The sequence below is a fragment of the Lutra lutra genome, chromosome 18 (assembly GCF_902655055.1).
Source record: "Lutra lutra chromosome 18, mLutLut1.2, whole genome shotgun sequence".
In the NCBI taxonomy this organism is placed as follows: Eukaryota; Metazoa; Chordata; class Mammalia; order Carnivora; family Mustelidae; genus Lutra; species Lutra lutra.
Window position 1 is genome coordinate 25,708,012 of NC_062295.1, and position 18,257 is coordinate 25,726,268.

Sequence of the window (18,257 nt, forward strand, 5' to 3'; positions counted from 1 at the left end):
CTTTTTTACAACTGATTCCTAAATAGTAAGAAGCAATGCGGTACACAGAGGCCTCGGGTCAGGGCATTCCGGGCCACTGGCACAGGTAGTGTCCAAAGGTCCCGTGTGATCTCAGTGGGACAGCAGAGTCGGCGGAGACACAAGGTGAACCACAGAGGTGGGATGGGGCCGGGTTCTGTTAGAACTTCCAAGCAAGGAAAGAACTGGGTTTTATACTAAATTTCATGGTCAGCTTTTTGAATAGTAGATGTACTGGGCAAAGGTTTTAAGCTGGAGGGGATGTGAGGTGATTTGTGATGTTAAAAGGTCACCCTGCTGCTGTCCTGAATGGGTTACAGAGGCTCAGAGTAGGAGTAGCTAGACTAGTTATAAGGCAAGAGACGGGGCGGCTTGGGAAGGTCGTTGGAGACACCGCTGGAGAGCGGCGGGTGCACTTGGGATGGATTCTGGAAGTAGAACCTGCAGAGCTCATTGCCCGTGGAGATGCGGGGAGTGAAGGAACAGACAGAATCCGGACAGCACCTGGGTTTTGGCCGAAGCGATTGTGTGGCTTTGGAACAGGTTACTGAGCTGGAAGAGACCAGTGAGGAGGACGGGGTGTGCGGGTCATTGCACGAGTTCTGTGTTGGCCGCAGTCGTTTGAGAGATCTTTCCAGTATACAGGTCCAGGTCCCGTAGGCCATCGTTTATATAAGCCCGCAGCTCTGGGGATGAGGCGGGGCTGGCCACGGGAATTTGGAAGTCATCGGCATGCCACGGTGTTAAAGTTGTGGAGTGTTACGAGGCAGAGGGGTTTTTTGGACAACTAAGAATCCACGTAATGACAAAAAGTGACTGGAAAATTCAGCCGGTCTCCGAAAGCTCCATCCTCAGTGCATGTGCACGAAGCGGCTGTACTCCGCGTCATTTCAGGGGGTGTTTGAGTTCCGCAGCTCTTTTAGTGAGTCGTGCGTTCTGGGGTGCCGTATCCTGGGGGGCTGGGGAGCTGGGGAGTGATGAAATGTGGTGCCTGAGTGTGCGGCGCTCCAGCTCTCGTCAGGTCAAAGACACTCTTTTCTTTGGAAATTGCTCCTAATTTTAAAAGGCTGCTCTTGGCAAGAGCTCTGATGATGCAGAGATGCGAACTACATCTGCGGTGTATGTGTCCGCTTAGGAAAACCTGGCCAGCACAGGGGATTAATGGGGTTTTAATTTATGACTTATTATTCAAGAATGCTGCTCCCAGTGAGGTTGCAGTAAAACTTCTATTACAAAGCAAGTTGGCTCGATCACCTTTTTTCTCCCCCCTCCCTCCTCCTCTCCCTCCTTCCTTGTTTACAGAGAAGAATCACCCGGTATTATTTTTAAAAGAAAGATGGCTACTTTGTAAACAGTGTCATTTCTCTGGTGCATGTTTTAGTTTGGAACTCAGAAATAAAGCCTCTTGGCTACAGCTGAGGTGTTGTAATGACATGGTTGCTTTCAAACAAGAGTTCTTTTTTGCTGTTTGACCCTCACGTCCAGAGGATACTTGTCAGCTCCCTCCATGTGCGGGGCCTGGTCAAAGCACCAGAGACACGACATTTGACATGGAGACGTTGTTTGGGACATGGATGGTCTTACTAAGTAAGACAAAGGCTACAGAAGTAAAATCAGGCACTTGAAAAGATCTTACTTAAAAATTTTGGAGAAATATGTGATCTGTTCTCAATTTTAACTGCTTTACGTAAATGATAAAATATACCCTAACAGATAACAGTTGTATCAGGGGAAAGCCTGGTGGCGATCAGCTCGTTCTTTGTAGAAGACCCAAGGCAGAAATGGCCTGTGTTACAGTAGCTGCGTCAACTGAGGACTGGGTCACGTGCTTTGTTAAATTCAGCCCTCGTTTGTCCCACAACTTAGTGAAGTATCTTCCTTTTAAACTGAAGTAGCAAAAGGGATGTTTGCAGAGTGTAGCCCACTGAGGAAGCAGAGCAAGTTCTAGAATAATACTTTATTATATTTTTAACCATATACGTTTGCACATATTATATATAAGATAAGTATGGAAGGATATAAGGCTCTTCAGTGTTGTATTTAGAAGAAGGACAGGAAAAGGCTTAGTGACTTTATTGTTCACGCGTCCTTGCTCTGCGAATTACCAGTGAGCGTGCGTTACTTCTGTAATCCCAGTGACTGAAGTGAAATCAGTAGTGGAGAAGGCAGTCTTTCCTGTTCAGTCAAGTTAAACTGCTTAACGTCTGACCAAACATTTTCATTATTGTTGTCATCTTATTTAGTTAAAGTGAAAAGTTTCCTAAAATGGCGGTTTTTAAAACAAGCGCTCTTCGAAAAACATCTGATGAGAGAGCTAGCAATGTGGTAGGCTAAGTAACCTCAGATTCCTCCGAAAACACTTAGAAGTCAGTGTGTTAAAATAAACATACTTTTGGGAGCATAGCCATCTGTCGGGTCTATAAGGAAGTCCCTTCGGGGCTCGACAAAGAGAGGCCGCCCTGGTGGTCCTTCGTAGCTCCCGCACCGCTGGGTCAGGTCTAAAGCACAAACACTAGCCCTTCCACTTCCAGAGAAAGCATGGATCAGGACTCTACCCGCTGGTACACGGTGGTGCCTGGAAGCTCGTCCTTCACCTGTGCTCTGGCATAAAACAAGGAGTCTCCCAGGGCCTGGCCCTCACATGGGCTTGGCACTAAAGCTTTAATAGTACCTCAGGGTCACATAATGCCCTGAAGGTGTGAGATTGATTGTACAGACTGACCCTCGGCCGGCGATAGGCCTGGGGCTCCCTGCAGAAGCAAACACAGTACTTGTTCACGTCTTGCATTTTCCAGGTATGTGCGAGCGTGCGCACATGTACGGGCTCTGTCCTAGTCTGCACACGCTGGAGTCCTTTTTTTTTTTTTTTTTTTTTTTCCAGTGTTCCAGGATTCACTGTTTATGCACCACACCCAGTGCTCCATGCAATCCGTGCCCTCCTTAATACCCACCACCAGGCTCACCTAAGGACCCTCCCCTCTCCTCTCCTCCCAAACCCTCTTTGTTTCTCAGAGTCCACAGTCTCTCGTGGTTTGTCTCCCCCTCCGATTTCCCCCAACTCACATCTCCTCTCCATCTCCCCATGTCCTCCGTGTTATCTCTTATGCTCCACAAGGAAGTGAAACCATATGATGATTGACTCTCTCTGCTTGACTTACTTCACTCGGCATCATCTCCTCCAGCCCCGTCCATGCTGATACAAAAGTTGCATGTTCATCCTTTCCGATGGAGGCATCATACCCTACGACCCTGCAATTGCACTGCTGGGTATTTACCCCAAAGATAGATGTAGTGAGAAGAAGGACCGTCTGTACCCCAGTGTTCATAGCAGCAATGGCCACGGTCGCCAAACTGTGGAAAGAGCGGAGACGCCCTTCAGCGGACGAATGAATAAGGAAGATGAGGTTCCCCCCCACACACACACATGCTAGAGTCTTCTGGGGAGTGGGGAGGAGCAGGCTCTGATACTTCGATAACGCTCCTAAAAGTACTGATGTAGCCTGGGACAGGTTACTGATCCTCTCTGAGCCTAAATTTCCTCAGTATTAAAATTAGAATGATAGTATCACTTTAATAGGTTTGTGTTGAGAATTCAGTAGGATAATATATGCCTGGGTTCAGTAAATGTTTAGATCCCTTTTCATTAAGCACGTTTATTTAAACTAAATCAATAGAAGCTATTTCTTTATTATATTGGTTCCCTCTTTTCTGCCATTGCTAGTCTTATGAAACATTTTTCTGTTTTATTCCCTGTAAATGAACATATATTTTAGCTTCATTAGACTTAAATAGGCCTTTATTTGCTAGCCTAAGAATCTTAGTGATCATTATTTGCTTGCTTGTTTGTGAAAATGTGTTTCATGTTATAAACATCTGCTGTATCGAGAAACTCCCTAGCACAATCCATTTGTAAATGAAATACTGTCTTTCTACCCTCTGCCCTGCATTGCACCTTGAAAATAGTCAGTGCTCAGTAATTATTTGTTGTCAGATGATTTAAACCTCCTTCACACTCTTGGCACTGGATCTGTCTGCAGAGCTCAGTCCTTGCAGAGTGCGTTTTGTAAAGCAAATGCCGTAGCCTGACCTCACCCCCTTTCTTTGCACAAAGGTAAAAAGTATATCCACTTACTCAGGTAGCGGTCCCGAACCGGAGGGCATCAGTTCCTTCGTGTCCTGTCATTAAAGACTGAATAATGGGAATGAAATTTTTATTAGATCAGAAGAGGGTTCTGGAGTTTAATGTCATATAAAAGAATACGTGACTTGATGTAACCACAAGGCCATGGAGCATAGATCGGTTGGGGTACAGAGAAGAACAAGGCCTAGAAGCTCAGAATTTAGACGGAATTATAATTATACGTTATATATGTATATTAGATGTCCGTATACTAGATGTCTGTATTATATATGTGTGTACAGACATATACATTGCTAAGAGCTGTGTGCAGGATCTGAGTTTGGGATCAGATGCAGTAAAGGTTCCTGAACAGAGATTGAAGACGTGGTGGGAAATTTTGCCCAGTAAAGACTGGATGCAGAGCGGGGCAGTCCCATAGGAAGGCCTTGTGCCACACTGAGAAGCTGGGGCTGGTTTTCTCGTGGGAAGAGCTGTTGAAACGTTTTTAGGATAGAGCGTCATGTTTTGAGTATATTGTGCAAGAAGTCACGAAGCAACATTTCTCATCAGACTGAGGGAGAGAAACATTATCAGGAACCTTTCGACACCCAGTCCGCTTAGTTGAAGTGTCAGATAGTCAGACCGGCACAACACGGCTCCTCGGACGGACCTTGAATCCCCAGGAAACCGTCCACGCAGCCAGTAAGAGACCGAGTCCTAGAGCAGAGCGATCCAGCCCAAAGGCAGCGGCGTAAGGGTGTGGGTCATTCTTTTCACTGCAGACCCAGAGATGGGTAAGTTGTCCTGCTCTTCAGGAACTTTCTTCGGGTGCGCTTGTTACTCCTCAACCTACGGCTTCTGAAGTGAGGGCTTTCCAGTTGCCACATTGTGCCCATCCGTTGCTTGCTTGAGTTCACTCTCCTTTCAAAGCAGCGAGGGACAGAGTTGGTGCTGGTGCTAGATGGGGTGGGGACAGGGTGGCGTTGGGATGAGAAGGTGGCAGATGGCTACGATACAGAAAATGAAGTACTTTTAGACAATTTAGCTAAAGTGTGATCAGGAACGACGTCGGGGCAAATCATCGGTTGGACTGGAGTGCAGGATGGAGTGAAGCCGCCAGAGCAGAGAAGGGGGCATGGGGGGCCTGACTGACGGCGGGGCTGGACTTCCCAGAGGTGACTCCACAGACCAGTTCACTGGGACTGGTTTCTGCCTGTAGCACTTCTGTCACAGAGAGCTCTGGGGCTCTGTGGTGGGCTCAGAAAGTTGCTCGCGTGGCCTACCCCAGAGGGTTTTGTCTGGCTACAATGAGAACTTCTAAGTGCAAGAATTTGGCTAAGTGGGAAGCCTCATGTGAACGGAACAATGTCACATGAAGGCACGATACTATAGCTGTGGCGTTCGTTCTCTCTTTGCCGTTCCAAACCAAGTCCGTGCTTAACATCTCGTGATTTATTGCTGAACAGGAAATATTCAAATATTTTCCAAAGCCCTTGTCCTAAATGTAAGATCTAATCTAAAATCTGTTTCAAGGAACTTTTTTAAATATGAAAAGTGAACTCTTTTGTGTAGCTACTATGTACACGCTTGCTCATATAATTCACACATCATCAACTGTATTTAAATTGAAATAAAGTCATTTCTCTAACTAATTTGACCTACCAGCAAATCATTTCTGTGTTTTGTATACATTTGGGGAAATTTAGTACAATTTTTCAGCCATACCTAAAGGTTTTTAAAACTGACATATTACTTGCTTTTTTAAATTCACCTAAATCTCAAGCTCAGTTTAATGAATTCTGTAAATCGTCGGGCTGGTAGAGAAGACGCTCTTGTTTAGTACAGCTAAGCTGGGTCACTTCCGGTCTGTGTTCAGCAAAGGTCACCTCGGTTTAGCACACCAGTGACCTTTCTGAACGGCCATCTGGAGTCGCGCATTTTGCAGAGCTCATCAGAGTCTCTGGCCAACCCCCAGCTGCTCCGTCTGCAGGGTCACGGGCCCTCTGCAGTGCTCGTCCGCAGGCTCTTCATAACGTGGGACCCTACCTCCTCCAGTCTGCGTGCGTGCGTGTGTGTGTCCGTATCCATGTATGTGTGACAGTGTGTGTGTGTGTGTGTGCATGCACATCTGTATCTGTGTATGTGTGAGAGAGCGTGTGTGTGCACACACATCTGTATCCATGTATGTGTGAATGTGTGTGTGCACATCTGTATCCATGTATGTGTGTGCACGTGTGCACATCTGTATCCATGTATGTGTGTGTGCACATCTGTATCCGTGTGTATGTGCATGCACGTGTGCACATCTGTATCCATGTGTGTGTGTGCACGTGTGCACATCTGTATCCATGTGTATGTGCGTGCACATCTGTATCCGTGTATGTGAGAGAGAGTGTGAGTGGATGTCTTTATTTCAGTCATTCCCTCCTTAGTCGTAGCAGATCTAGAATATTCAAAACACTTGTCAAGAAAGTTTGATCTCGAAAATTAAAAAGCCCACAAAGTTAAGACATCCCTTATTACTAGGAGTGTATCATTATGTAACTTACCAAATAGAAAACTTAGTTATGGGGAGCGCCTGGGTGGCTCAGAGGGTTTAAAGCCTCTCCCTTCAGCTCAGGTCATGATCCCAGGGTCCTGGGATAGAGCCCCGCATCAGGCTCTCTGCTCAGCGGGGAGCCTGTTTCGTCCTCTCCCTCTGCCTGCCTCTCTGCCTACTTGTGATCTCTGTCTGTCAAATAAATAAATAAATAAAATCTTAAAAAAAAAAACCAAAAACTTAGTTATGGAACTTTGGGGTCCTATATGCCAGGGCTGTCAGGGAGCGTTTGAAAGACCAGGAAGCCAATTTACCTCCATTTGTATGACTCAGGAATTTCTGGGAGGTGAGACACACTTACACATGCAAGCGTGTGGAAGGGATGTATGCATAGCCCCAAATGTACTTCCTGTTTGGCCCGAATCTGTGTTTAAGTGTATCCACTTACAAAATGCATTACGAAGTGATCTTAAGGAACAATTTCAAAGAGATCCCCAGCTGGCCCTTTACAGGAAAGCCTTACCAGCCTTATCAAGCCTAAACGGGGCTGGAAAACTGGAGCTCATCTTATTTTGCCAGTAAATAAGGTGTTTACTGAATTTTTGTGGGTGGCAGACACGCCTCCGTTATTGGTCGAGGAGATTATAGCTCCTTGAGAATTGACTTATTACGGTGCACAAGGAATCTGAATGAAAAGATGCGTTATTGGTTCAAATACAGTGCTGTTCCCGACAGCACAGCTTGTGACCTCATGACGCCGGGCACCTGAGCGCTGCAGTCGCAGGGCAGGGAGGCCATCGGCCTGGGAGCTCCTGCCGACTTGCCTGAGCTGCTAAGCAGAGTTTATCATCTCTGATTCAGTGTTACTTTCCTCACCTTCACGTTGGATTGGATTGGGTTGAGGGGTGGGGTCGGGTGGATTATCTCTAGACGCCTTTCTGGCTCTGACACTTGTTCCAGGTCGTGCTTATCTCTGACTGTTGTACGGCTTCTGCAGGGTGTCACCTACTGTGGAGAGAGCTCAGCCAGCAGTCTCACCATGGCCAACGTGCCCTGGCATGAGGAGGTGGTGCACTTTGTCCGGGACTTGGTGGATCTGATCCCCGACTACGAAATTGCTTGTGAGCACGAACATTCCAACTGCCTCCTTATCGCTCACAAAAGGGTAAGCAGAACCCAGCTTGCGTTCTTCCAGCTGCTCCTTCTTCTCCTCAGTGTCTTCTCCCTTCGTTGTAGGGGCGTCCGCTTGTTTGCTTCCTTTCCTGAGATGACTTCAGGAGGCCCTCAGTGGTTGTGTGCGTAATGATGTAGAGAACAAAGGTCAAAGAAATATAGGAAAAAACTAAACTGCATTACAGCTTACAGCCCATTGACAAGTACTCGGGACAGGCAGGGTGACCGTCCTCCAGGAACTCAACTGCCCCCATGTTAATACCTTGCTAAAGGCAAAAGGCAGCCTTCGCTTGACAGTAGTCCAACCTCCAGGGTCCTGTGAATCTTCTTTAACATCGAAAATCCCCTTGGAAACGTCTTTTCTCTATCCATCCGCCCCCAAGATACATGTTAGTAATCATCTTCCAAACGTGGTTCCCTGATACCTAGCTGAAGGCTCTCTTGACTACGGTTTTACCAGACAGTACTAAATGACATTATCCTAACAGCAGCTAGCCCCTCAAGGTCCTGGAAACCTGGCTTCCCACTTTCTCAGAAACTTACGCTATCCCTGACCCCCTCCCAGCTTGAAAATATGTGATCAGTCACTCCTCACCACCCCAGCGGGGCTCTTTCTGCCTACAGGTCCTGTCTGCCTGCCTTAATGAAACCATCCTTTTTGCACGAAGATAATCTTGAGAATTCTTTCCTGCGGTTGGCTCCTAGACGCCAGCATTTTACATCAGACAGGATGACTGTTGAGATGGGATGATAGCACAGTCAGGTTTGCTTGACGACTCTGCATCCTTTTCTATTCAAGTTCTGCATTAACAAGTGCTTTTTAAATTTTTTTTTAAGATTTTATTTATTTATTTGACAGAGACCTCACAAGTAGGCAGAGAGGCAGGCAGAGAGAGAGGAGGAAGCAGGCTCCCGGCTGAGCAGAGAGCTCGATGCGGGGCTCAATCCCAGGACCCTGAGAGCATGACCCGAGCCAAAGGCAGGGGCTTTAACCCACTGAGCCACCCAGGCGCCCCTTAAAAAAAACAAGTGCTTTTTTTAAAAAAAGGGGACATGGATGAACCCTGAAAACATTATTCTAGATTAAACAAACAAACAAACAAACACAATAGGGCACTATTATATGATTCCATTTGTCTAAAATGTCCAAACCGGGTAAATCCGAAGTGACAGAAAGTAGATCGGTGGTTGCCAGAGACTGAGGAGGAGCAGGCTGGGAAGTGACCACTGCCAGGCACAGGTGTTCTTCAGGGGTGATGGAAATACTCAAGAATTACCGAGTGGTGTCGGTTGCCCATCTCTGTGACTATACCAAAGTCCATGAATTGTACCCTTTAAAAGGCTGAATTTCGTGGCATGTGAGTTATATCACAATCAAGATAAATTAATACCAAAAAGATAATAAAGGCCAAGAGTGGAGTACCTCTTCTTATATAAGTGCTTTTTATGCGACTAAAGTCAGGCTTAATTTGAACATGAAAGAACATTTTATCCTCCCCCAAAACCTTACATGGCTTCCCAAACAGCTTCTTAGCTGAACAGCACTTAATAATACAAGATTTGCTCAATTAAAATTTCACCTCCTCTAGTCTCACAAGTGCCAGGTTAAAAGGCTCGCATGCGTTGGTTGCGGTGAGAGTGTATGCAGCTGACCTGTGGTCTGTCAGACTTAAATACTTAGACAGAAGAGTATGCTCTGGGACGTCAAGGAACAGAGAAATAAAGGCCACCTGGTATTTGAAATGTTAATTAAAGTAGCTTCAAAGCTAATTGACTCACAAAGCAAATCTTAAAAATTAAAGCCAAACCCTGAATTTTATTTTCTGGTTCTTCGTTCAGTGTTTTCGTAGGTACGAGGCTAGAGAATACGGATCTCTCGTGCTCAGACGCTTCAGTGACCTCCCTTTGCTTTTAACTTAAAAGCCAAAATCCTTAGTGGGACCTTAGGACCCAGTGTGATCGGGCTGTGCACCTCTCCAGCTTCCTACACTGCTTGTCCCTCTCTCTCTGCACTTTCTTTATATTCTCAGCCACATTAGGTCTTACTTTCCCTTTAAATAGGCTGGAATTTCGGACTCTTTTCTGTTCTTGTAGTGGTGCACTAGGAATGGCCGTATGCGTCCTCGACTAATCACAGTCTGACGGTAGAGGATACTTCTACACTCTAACTGCAAAGCAGGGACCTGAGAACACCTCATCAACCCCCGTTCCCCTTCCCAGCGCAGGTGCTGTTACTGTTGCGCACGGTAGTTGTGAGCGGGCGGGAGCATCGTCACTAACTGCCTCACAGAGTCAGGGCTCCGTTGGATGCACATGCATCTTTAACTCTGTTTTGCTCTCCGTTCCTTTCTGCATTTTGACCCTCCCCATGGAACTGTTTTCCTTCTCCCCAGAAAACACTTTTTAACATATGCGTTGGTGGGAGTCTGCGGATGGAAAATTCCGTTCTTGTTTGTCTGGAAATGAACACTTGGCTGGGGATGAAATTCTGGGTTGACATTTGTTGCCTTTCACCACAAGAGAGATAATCTCTTGTCTTTTAAATTCCATTGATAACAAGTCAGCTATTGGTTTGTCCTCGTTTTCAGATAATCTGCCGTTTTCACGCTTTTGGCTTCTCTTTTGGTTCTGCCCATATCCACAGGGAGTTCCCAGAAGGCGCCAAGCAGCTGAATTCAGTGTGATAAATGCAGTAACAGGCATAGCTACTCAGGTACACACCAACACGAAGAGATAGTCTGAGACCGACGCTCGTTAGCTAATGTTTCTTGAGCACCCAAGGTGTGTCGGGTCTGGTGCTGGGTACTAGGGATGCAAAGATGAGTTAAGCAAATTGTCCTTGCCTTTGAGAGTGGTCTGACAGAAAAAAGAAAAAAGGCAACTATTGAAACCAATACCTCCAGTTTTTCATCAGAGCAATGATGGAAGAGTAGAGTAGAACCTGGGGGTGGGGTGTGCTGGGGACAATATGCTACTATTGGGAGAGGCTTCCCAGAGGAGTGCTGTTTGACTGGATGTCCAGCGACAGCCCAGCGAGGACGGACATGAAGGCAGAAAAATGTACAAGGAGAAGTCCTTGGAGAAGTGTAGAGGCCTAACCTGTTGGGAGAACAACGAGTAGTTCATTATGGCCAGAGTTCAAAAGAAGGGTTGAAGGGAAAGGAAGGGGGGTAACTGGTCAGGGGCAAGGGCGTTGGTGGTGCTGAATGGAATCCTAGTCGTGCAGTTTGCTGTACAGCACGGGCAGCGCTGAAGGGTTTGAAGTAGGACAGTGGCACAATCAGATTTGGGTCTCAGAAAAATTTGTTTAGCAACATTAGGGGGTATGAACTGTAAGACTAGAAGACAGAGAAACCAGTTAAAAACTTGTGATAGTCCAGCAGTCCAAGGGTGACATAATGAGGGTCTGAAACAGAGGCTGTGAAGGGAGAGAAAGGAGAACGGGAGACTTGGGTCAGACACTCAGTGCAGGCTGCTCCCTGTCTTCCTAGGTGAGTCGGGGGTTGGTGTCACCTCAACCAAGCGGATGTCAAGGTTTGGGTCCCCACTCAGCCTCCATTGACCTGTTGGGGGAGGAGTGCCTCCTTTTGGCTAATTTTGGGGTGAAAGTTTGGGCTCTCCCCGCAGAACCTCTGCTCCACTCTGACTAGGAAGGGAGGACCACCTCGTTGCTGCTCCGCAGGGACAGTATGGGATGGATGTGGGGGCCTCGGTGCCCCTAGGCAGTAGGGAAGGTCTTGGCTCTCTGCTAAGCTTCCTCCGTCCCCACTCTGGAGTGGGTGGGGTGAGGTACCTTGCTACGGCCAGGTGAGGCCAGTGCTCCTGGGACCACGGGGGGTGGGGGCGGGATGGCCAGATCTTCCACTCCACCTCCTCTGAGAGCTCCCCAGCGGCGAGGAGGGAGGGTGCGGCCCAACATGGCTGGGCGGATGTGAAGGTCTAGGGTTCCCCATAGATGCTGACTGACCTGGGCTGAGAATCGGGCATTTTTTTCATGGCCTAGGTTGGTTATTGCTTAAGTTTTCTGTCCTGCTAGCTAGGGTGCCCTTTTCCTGGTCCACCGGCTGAGAAAAACAGGTTTTCATGGAGCTCTGAGATCCGTTTGCTGTTTGTGCCCTTTGGTGCTTCTGGATTGCGGGCTTCAGCCACCTCTAGGCTCCAGCACCCAGTGCGGGATCCTTAGTAAGAGCCACAGACAGAGCCCAGGGCATGCGTAGCCAGTCTGCCTTCTTTTATCTACCTTTGCAGTCGTCTTGGGTTTGTTTTGTATATGATACCCAGGGATTTTAGCCACACCGAGGGAGAGGTAGGAAGAAGTGCATATCCTCCATCTTGTCCAGAAGCAGAAGTCTGCGACCACAGTTTTGACATTTATAGATTTTGGCTTAGTATCTCCTCAGTGAGCAGTAATGCCAGTCCGCTGGGTACACCGTAAATTACAGATTATTTAGCAGAATACGTCCATATAAGTTGATTTTCTTTACTGGTGTTAGAAGTGTCACCCAGGATGTTACAAGGCTGCCCTGCAGTGTTACTGGGAAGAGTTTCCTGAAACTTAGATGAAGATGTCCCTGTCCGATCCTCGTCGGGGCCTGTCAGATCCCGTTTAATGAGGAGGCCGGCAGTTACCGACGGGTGCCTTTTTAAGGTCACAAAAAACAGAGCTATAACCAAAAACCAAATCAAGGAAAGAAACAGAAAAAGAGAAAAATGAAACCTAAGACTAGAAGAACCCGTAACACAAACCCTTTAGGTCATAAATAACAGCGTGGGCATTGACCGTTTAATGACGTCATTGTTCACGCTGCCAGTCCCCAGCTTACCGTTTCTCTGCTGTGTTTTTGAAACAGGACATCTCGCCGTGAACGCAAAAGAAAAACCTAAATACTTGGTTCTTAATGGCTCTCACAATCAGGGCCTTTTCAGCTTTGTCTCAGGCTCCTCTCTGGGCCTCTGCAAGGTCCCGCCATGTTGCTTTTTTCCTCCGCCTTTGCCCAAGATGCCTCTTCTGCCAGAAAGACACCCACACCTGCCCCACCGCCGTTCACCTGCTGAGTTTCTGCTCCTTAAAATGGTAAAATAGATCTCCTCGGGGGCTTCCTCCCTGGGATCAATGTGCACAGAGATAAGGCTGCGTATTTAAGAGCTGTGGGTACGTGGAACACAGGGTGTCATCCCCAGCACTTCCCAGAGTCCCTGGGACACCGCGGATTCTCCATGTTTGTGTAGAGAACTGACAGCGCCTTCACCGTCCTCTCCGTCCCACCTTCACTGTCTGAGCTCCAGAAAGCAGAGACAGTGTTCCATCGTCCTTCCTGATTTTGATCCATACTTACCTCCTTCCTTATTATTTATTCACTCATTCATTCATTCAGTAAATACTTACTCTACGGAGTTTGCTATTTTTTAGGTCATCGTTGACCTGCTGGTTGTTACATCCGCTCGTTTTCCTGCTCACCATCTCCTCCCTGTTTTTCTGCAGCAGGAATCTGGTGCCCATCCATGCTTTTGGAAAGTTTCTTCTCTCTGCTGGGCGGTACTTTTCCGATTTTAGTTAAAGCTGGCTAGCAGAAGTAAGAACATGGCCATCAAGTGCAGCACTGAAAATCCCTCCATTGTGGCATTTCTTTCTTTATCCATTTCAAAAATTTTAAATTCTCTCTAGGATACCATGTAGCCCAAAGTGTAAGGTGAATTCTTTCAAAGAAAAAAGATTCTAGAGATTTCAAGCATTGGTTGAATATTTGCATTCAAATGACCTTTTAAGATTCTACGTTAAGTTAGTAAGATTTCACAACATGGACCAGCCTCTGGAGAATCCATTACAACCCGCAGTACCCTGTCCATCCCCAGAATACTCTGTGGTCATTTGCATCGTTTACAGCGATCTCGTTATTGCCATGTGGTATGTCACATGCAAAGCATTTCTTAATTCTTGGAATTTTTTTTAAAGGATGGTTATTTTTTTTCACAACGGTTTTGTCATTTAGAAGTGACGTTTAGACTCTAGAGAGTTTCTGGATAAGAGGGAGTTTCTTTCGTGTGTAGGAGTAGAAAGTTCAATGAGTTTCTTTGACTTTGAACAAAGGAAAGAGGGACACAGACTCAAGGTAAGTCAGCGTGTTTTAGTCCCAAGGTTGAGCTCGAGGGACAAAGAGATAAGTACAGTTGCCCACAGGAGACTGTCTACAGGGGGAGGGCGGGCCTGTCTGTGTGCCGTGGAAGGAACGCCGGGATAAGGAGATCGTCACCCCTCTGCTTCTGTGTTCTCCAGTGGCAGCTCAGATGTAACCTTCGGCCTGTCAGTCTGCAAGCTTGAGTGAGACCTTGATGAATACAATACACTTGATGATTTTACTGTAGAAACAGTGAGGTCCTTCCCCTGTGCGGTTTGGTGATATCCTGTTAAAGTGGGCCGCTGCCAGCGGAAACCAAGGAGTAGGTTACATGCACGGCTCGCACATCCACAAAGCACTGTTTTAAAACTTAATTGCTTACTTAAAAAATAGATTTCATGTCTTAGTACATATAGTTTGGGATTTATGGAAAAATTGAGAAGACAGTACAAAGAGTTCCTCTGTACTCTAGATTTGCCTTGTTAGGAACATCTCGCATTGGTGTAGTACGTGTGTTACAACTAGCGGACCAGTGCTGCTCCATGATTCGGCAGAGCCCAGAGTTTGGATTTTGTCAGGTTTTACCCAATGTCCTTTTTCTGTTCTGTTCCATCCAGAAGAATATGTTCTATTTAATGTCATGTCCCTTTAGGCTCCTCTTGGCTACGGCAGTTTCTCAGACTTTGCTTGTTTTTGATAACTCTGACAGCTTTGAGGGGTACTCACGAGCTATTCTGTAGGATGCACCACTACTGAAATCTGTCCAGTGTTTTTCTCGTAAGACCTGGGTTGTGGGTTTTTAGGAGGAAAGCCACAGAGGTAAAGTGCCAGTTTCGTCATCTTGTATCAGGGATGCATTATGCCAGCATGACCTACAACTAGGGATGTTGACCTTGGCCAGCAAACTGAAGTAGTGTTTGTCCGGTTTCGCACTGTAAAATTACTCTTCCCCTCCCTTCTCTGTACATTTACTCTTCAGAAAGATGTCACTCTCTGCAGCCCACGTGTAAGAACTGGGAGTTACATTCCGCATCCTCCATGGTGAGATAGCTACATAAATAGTTTATCTCTTTTTCCCAGTTTTTAATGTATTCCCTCATTTTTTATAGCAGTATGGACTCATGGTATTTACTTTGTACCTTGGGTTATAATCCAGTTCGACTTCATTTCTTTCGTCGCTCAGATTACTCTGGCTCTGGCCGCTAGGATCTCTTCCAGTGGGCTCTCGTGCTCCTTTGCCGTGCTCCCATCAGGGCTCAGGGCTTTCTTTGTCTTTGGTCTTGAGCACTGCTTTCCTTTCTGGCTCTACAAAGTGTTCCAGGCTCATCCTGCACATTTTCTGCTCCAGTCCTGGAAGCGGTCATTTCTCTCAGCAGCCCTGGCTCCTTTATTGAAGAGTGGTGTTAGAAGCCAAGATCTGGGCGAAGGTGTGCTTGGTGCTGCTGGGGAGTTGTTTCTTCTTTTATGCCCTCAGAAAGGTGTAGGACAGCAAAGAAATTGTGCGCATATTCCAGCCTTTGTATATACGCGTGGCTGTAAGTATTTCTGCGTGCATCCAGTTGTATGAAGCTAAACATGCTAACGTCTCAAACGCTAATCCATGGCCAGCAGGACTCACTCTAGCTGCTGCTTGCTTATTTATAAATTCCCCTCTAACAGCGGGAAACTTGGCTCCTTATAGCAGCCGTCTGTTTCCTTAATCGCGCAGTTCCAAGATACGAGTACAGCAGTGTCAGAACTTTCAGCCCTAGAGCACAGTGCTTGTGTGTAGGTCCTTTGGCTTTCGTCTTAGAAGCTCCACTTATTTCCAGAATTACTTAGGTCGGCACCTTTTCCTCCTCCTCCCCTTCTTGAAGTTACTTCATACATTTGTAACAGATTCTCACAGTCTGAACCTTTTCCTGGGATTCCCCGACCTCTCCTAAGTGATTTTTGTATTTTATATATATTTCACATATACTTCTATGTATGTATTTCAAAATGTAAACTATTTCATGTTTTAAGGTTCAGTATTTGCACTATAAAGTTGTACAGGTTTTGAAAAGTACATAATGTGAGAAGATGAATGAACATCTTTTCATATGCTTACTTGCTGCCTGGACATTTTCTGCAGTGAGGTGTTGGTTCAGATCTTTTGCTTATTTTTTCATTGGGTTTGTTATTTTCTCATTGTTGAGTTTTAAGTATTCTTTACATATTTTGGATACATGCCATTTATCAGATGTGTTTTGCAAATATTTCCTTCCAGTCTGTGATTTGACTCTTTGTTCTCTTAACTGCCTTTCTCAGAGCAAACATTGATAATAAAATCTGGCTTATCAACTTTCTCTTTCATGGATGATGGTGGGTTTCTAAACTCAGGGTCACCTAGACCTCATCCTGTTACCTTCTAGAAGTTTTGTAGTTTTATTATATGTTTAGGTCTAAGATCTGTTCTGAAAGCTGTAAGATTTATAATGAGATTTTTGTTTGATTTTTGCTTGTGGATGTCAAGTTGTTGGAAAGACTGTTCTTCCTGCATTATGCTGGGTTATATGTTTTCAAGTATCAGTCGACTATACTTGTGTGGGTTTATTTCTGGTCTTTGTATTGTTCCATTGATCTATGTGTCTGTCCTTTCACCAATACTGTGCAATCTTGACTTTGGTTAGCTTTGTTGAAATCGGGTGGTATCAGTTCTCCAACTTGTTCATCTTGGCTATTGGGTTGGCTATTCTAGGTCTTTTGCCTTTTCATGTAAACTTTAGAATCCGTTTGTTAATACCTATAAACTAGCTTGCTAGTATCTTGTTTGGGATCGAGTTGAATCTACACATTCAACTCGACCTAACAAGTTCAGTCTTCCCATCTGTGAACGCGAAATACCTCCTGTTTAGATCTTCCATGACTGCTTTCACCTTTTTTCCTGTGTATAGATCCTATACACAGGATAGATTTATACATCTTTTTATGTATATTTTATATACATCTTTATATATATATTTATATATATATATTTTTATATATATTTATATATATGTCTTTTTATACATCAATTTATACATTGTTAGATTTATACATAAGTGCTTCATTTTTTTGATGTTAATGTAAATGGTACTGTATTTTTAACTTCAAATTCCAATTGTTCATTCCTGGTATATGAAAAAGCAGTTAGCTAATATTTCTCAGAATATTACCTCCTATTTTGCACCCATGCTATAGTAACCTGAGTTCCACAGGATATTTTGTTATTGTTGATTCTTTGGATTTTTCTTCTTCTTTTTTTTAATAATTTGTTTATGTGAGAGAGAGTGAGAGTGGGAGAGAACATGAGAGAGGAGAGGTCAGAGGGAGAAGCAGACTCCCTGCTGAGCTGGGAGCCTGATGTGGGACTTAGTCCCCGGACTCTGGGATCATGACCTGAGCCAACGGCAGTTTCTTAACCACCTGAGCCACCCAGGTGCCCCTCTGGATTTTTCTACATCAGTTAATGTGGTTATCATGCATCTCTTCCCAATATATGTATCTTTTATTTCCATTACGTATCTTACTGTGTTAAGCTAAAACTTCAAGTCTGATGTTGATTAGAAATGGTAAAAGGTGAACCCCCTGGGTGCCTGTGGGGTTGTAAAAAAAAAAAAAAGAAAAAGAAAGAAATGGTAAAAGGGGACATTTCTGCTTTGATTCTGATTTTAGTGGGAAAGCAACTGGTTTGTAACCATTAAGTATGATGTTCACTGTAGGGTTCTGGTAGATGTGTATCAGGTTGAGGACATTTCCCTCTGTTTCTAGTTTGCTGAGAATTTTTAATCATAAATCAGTCTGGATTTTTGTTCTATACTTTTCCTGTAGTTATCGGTATGATCATATTTTCCTTCTTTAGCTGTTGGTGCGATGGTCACATTAATTGATTTTCAGATGTGAACCAGCCTTGCCATACCTGGAAGAAATCCCACTTGGTCATGGTGTTTAATTTTTTTAATGCATTGTTCGATTTGACTTTCTAATATTTTACTTTTTTACACATGTTCATGACAGTTACTGTTTTGTAGTTTTCCTTTCTTGTAACGTCTTTATCTTGTTTTGGTCTATTCGTATTTTCTGTATGTTTGTGCTTTAGTCTTTTTTTTTTTTTCAAAGATTTTATTTATTTATTTGACAGAGAGAGATCACAAGTAGACAGAGAGGCAGGCAGAGAGAGAGGGAAGCAGGCTCCCTGCCGAGCAGAGAGCCCGATGCGGGACTCGATCCCAGGACCCTGAGATCATGACCTGAGCCGAAGGCAGCGGCTTAACCCACTGAGCCACCCAGC

At 45.3% G+C, this 18,257-nt stretch overlaps 1 protein-coding gene across 4 annotated transcripts in view; it reads left to right on the forward strand.

Annotated features, from left to right (window-relative positions):
* Window positions 1–18,257, forward strand: part of LOC125090423 (S-adenosyl-L-methionine-dependent tRNA 4-demethylwyosine synthase TYW1-like) — a 204,761-nt gene that overhangs the window by 172,973 nt on the left and 13,531 nt on the right. For 2 of the 4 annotated variants that reach the window (XM_047713084.1, XM_047713086.1), the window contains one exon: window positions 7,675–7,842. The exons of the other annotated variants lie outside the window; for them this stretch is intronic. In XM_047713084.1, the coding sequence (XP_047569040.1) occupies window positions 7,675–7,842 (168 nt within the window). The remainder of the gene's footprint in view (window positions 1–7,674; window positions 7,843–18,257) is intronic. 4 annotated transcript variants of the gene reach the window in all.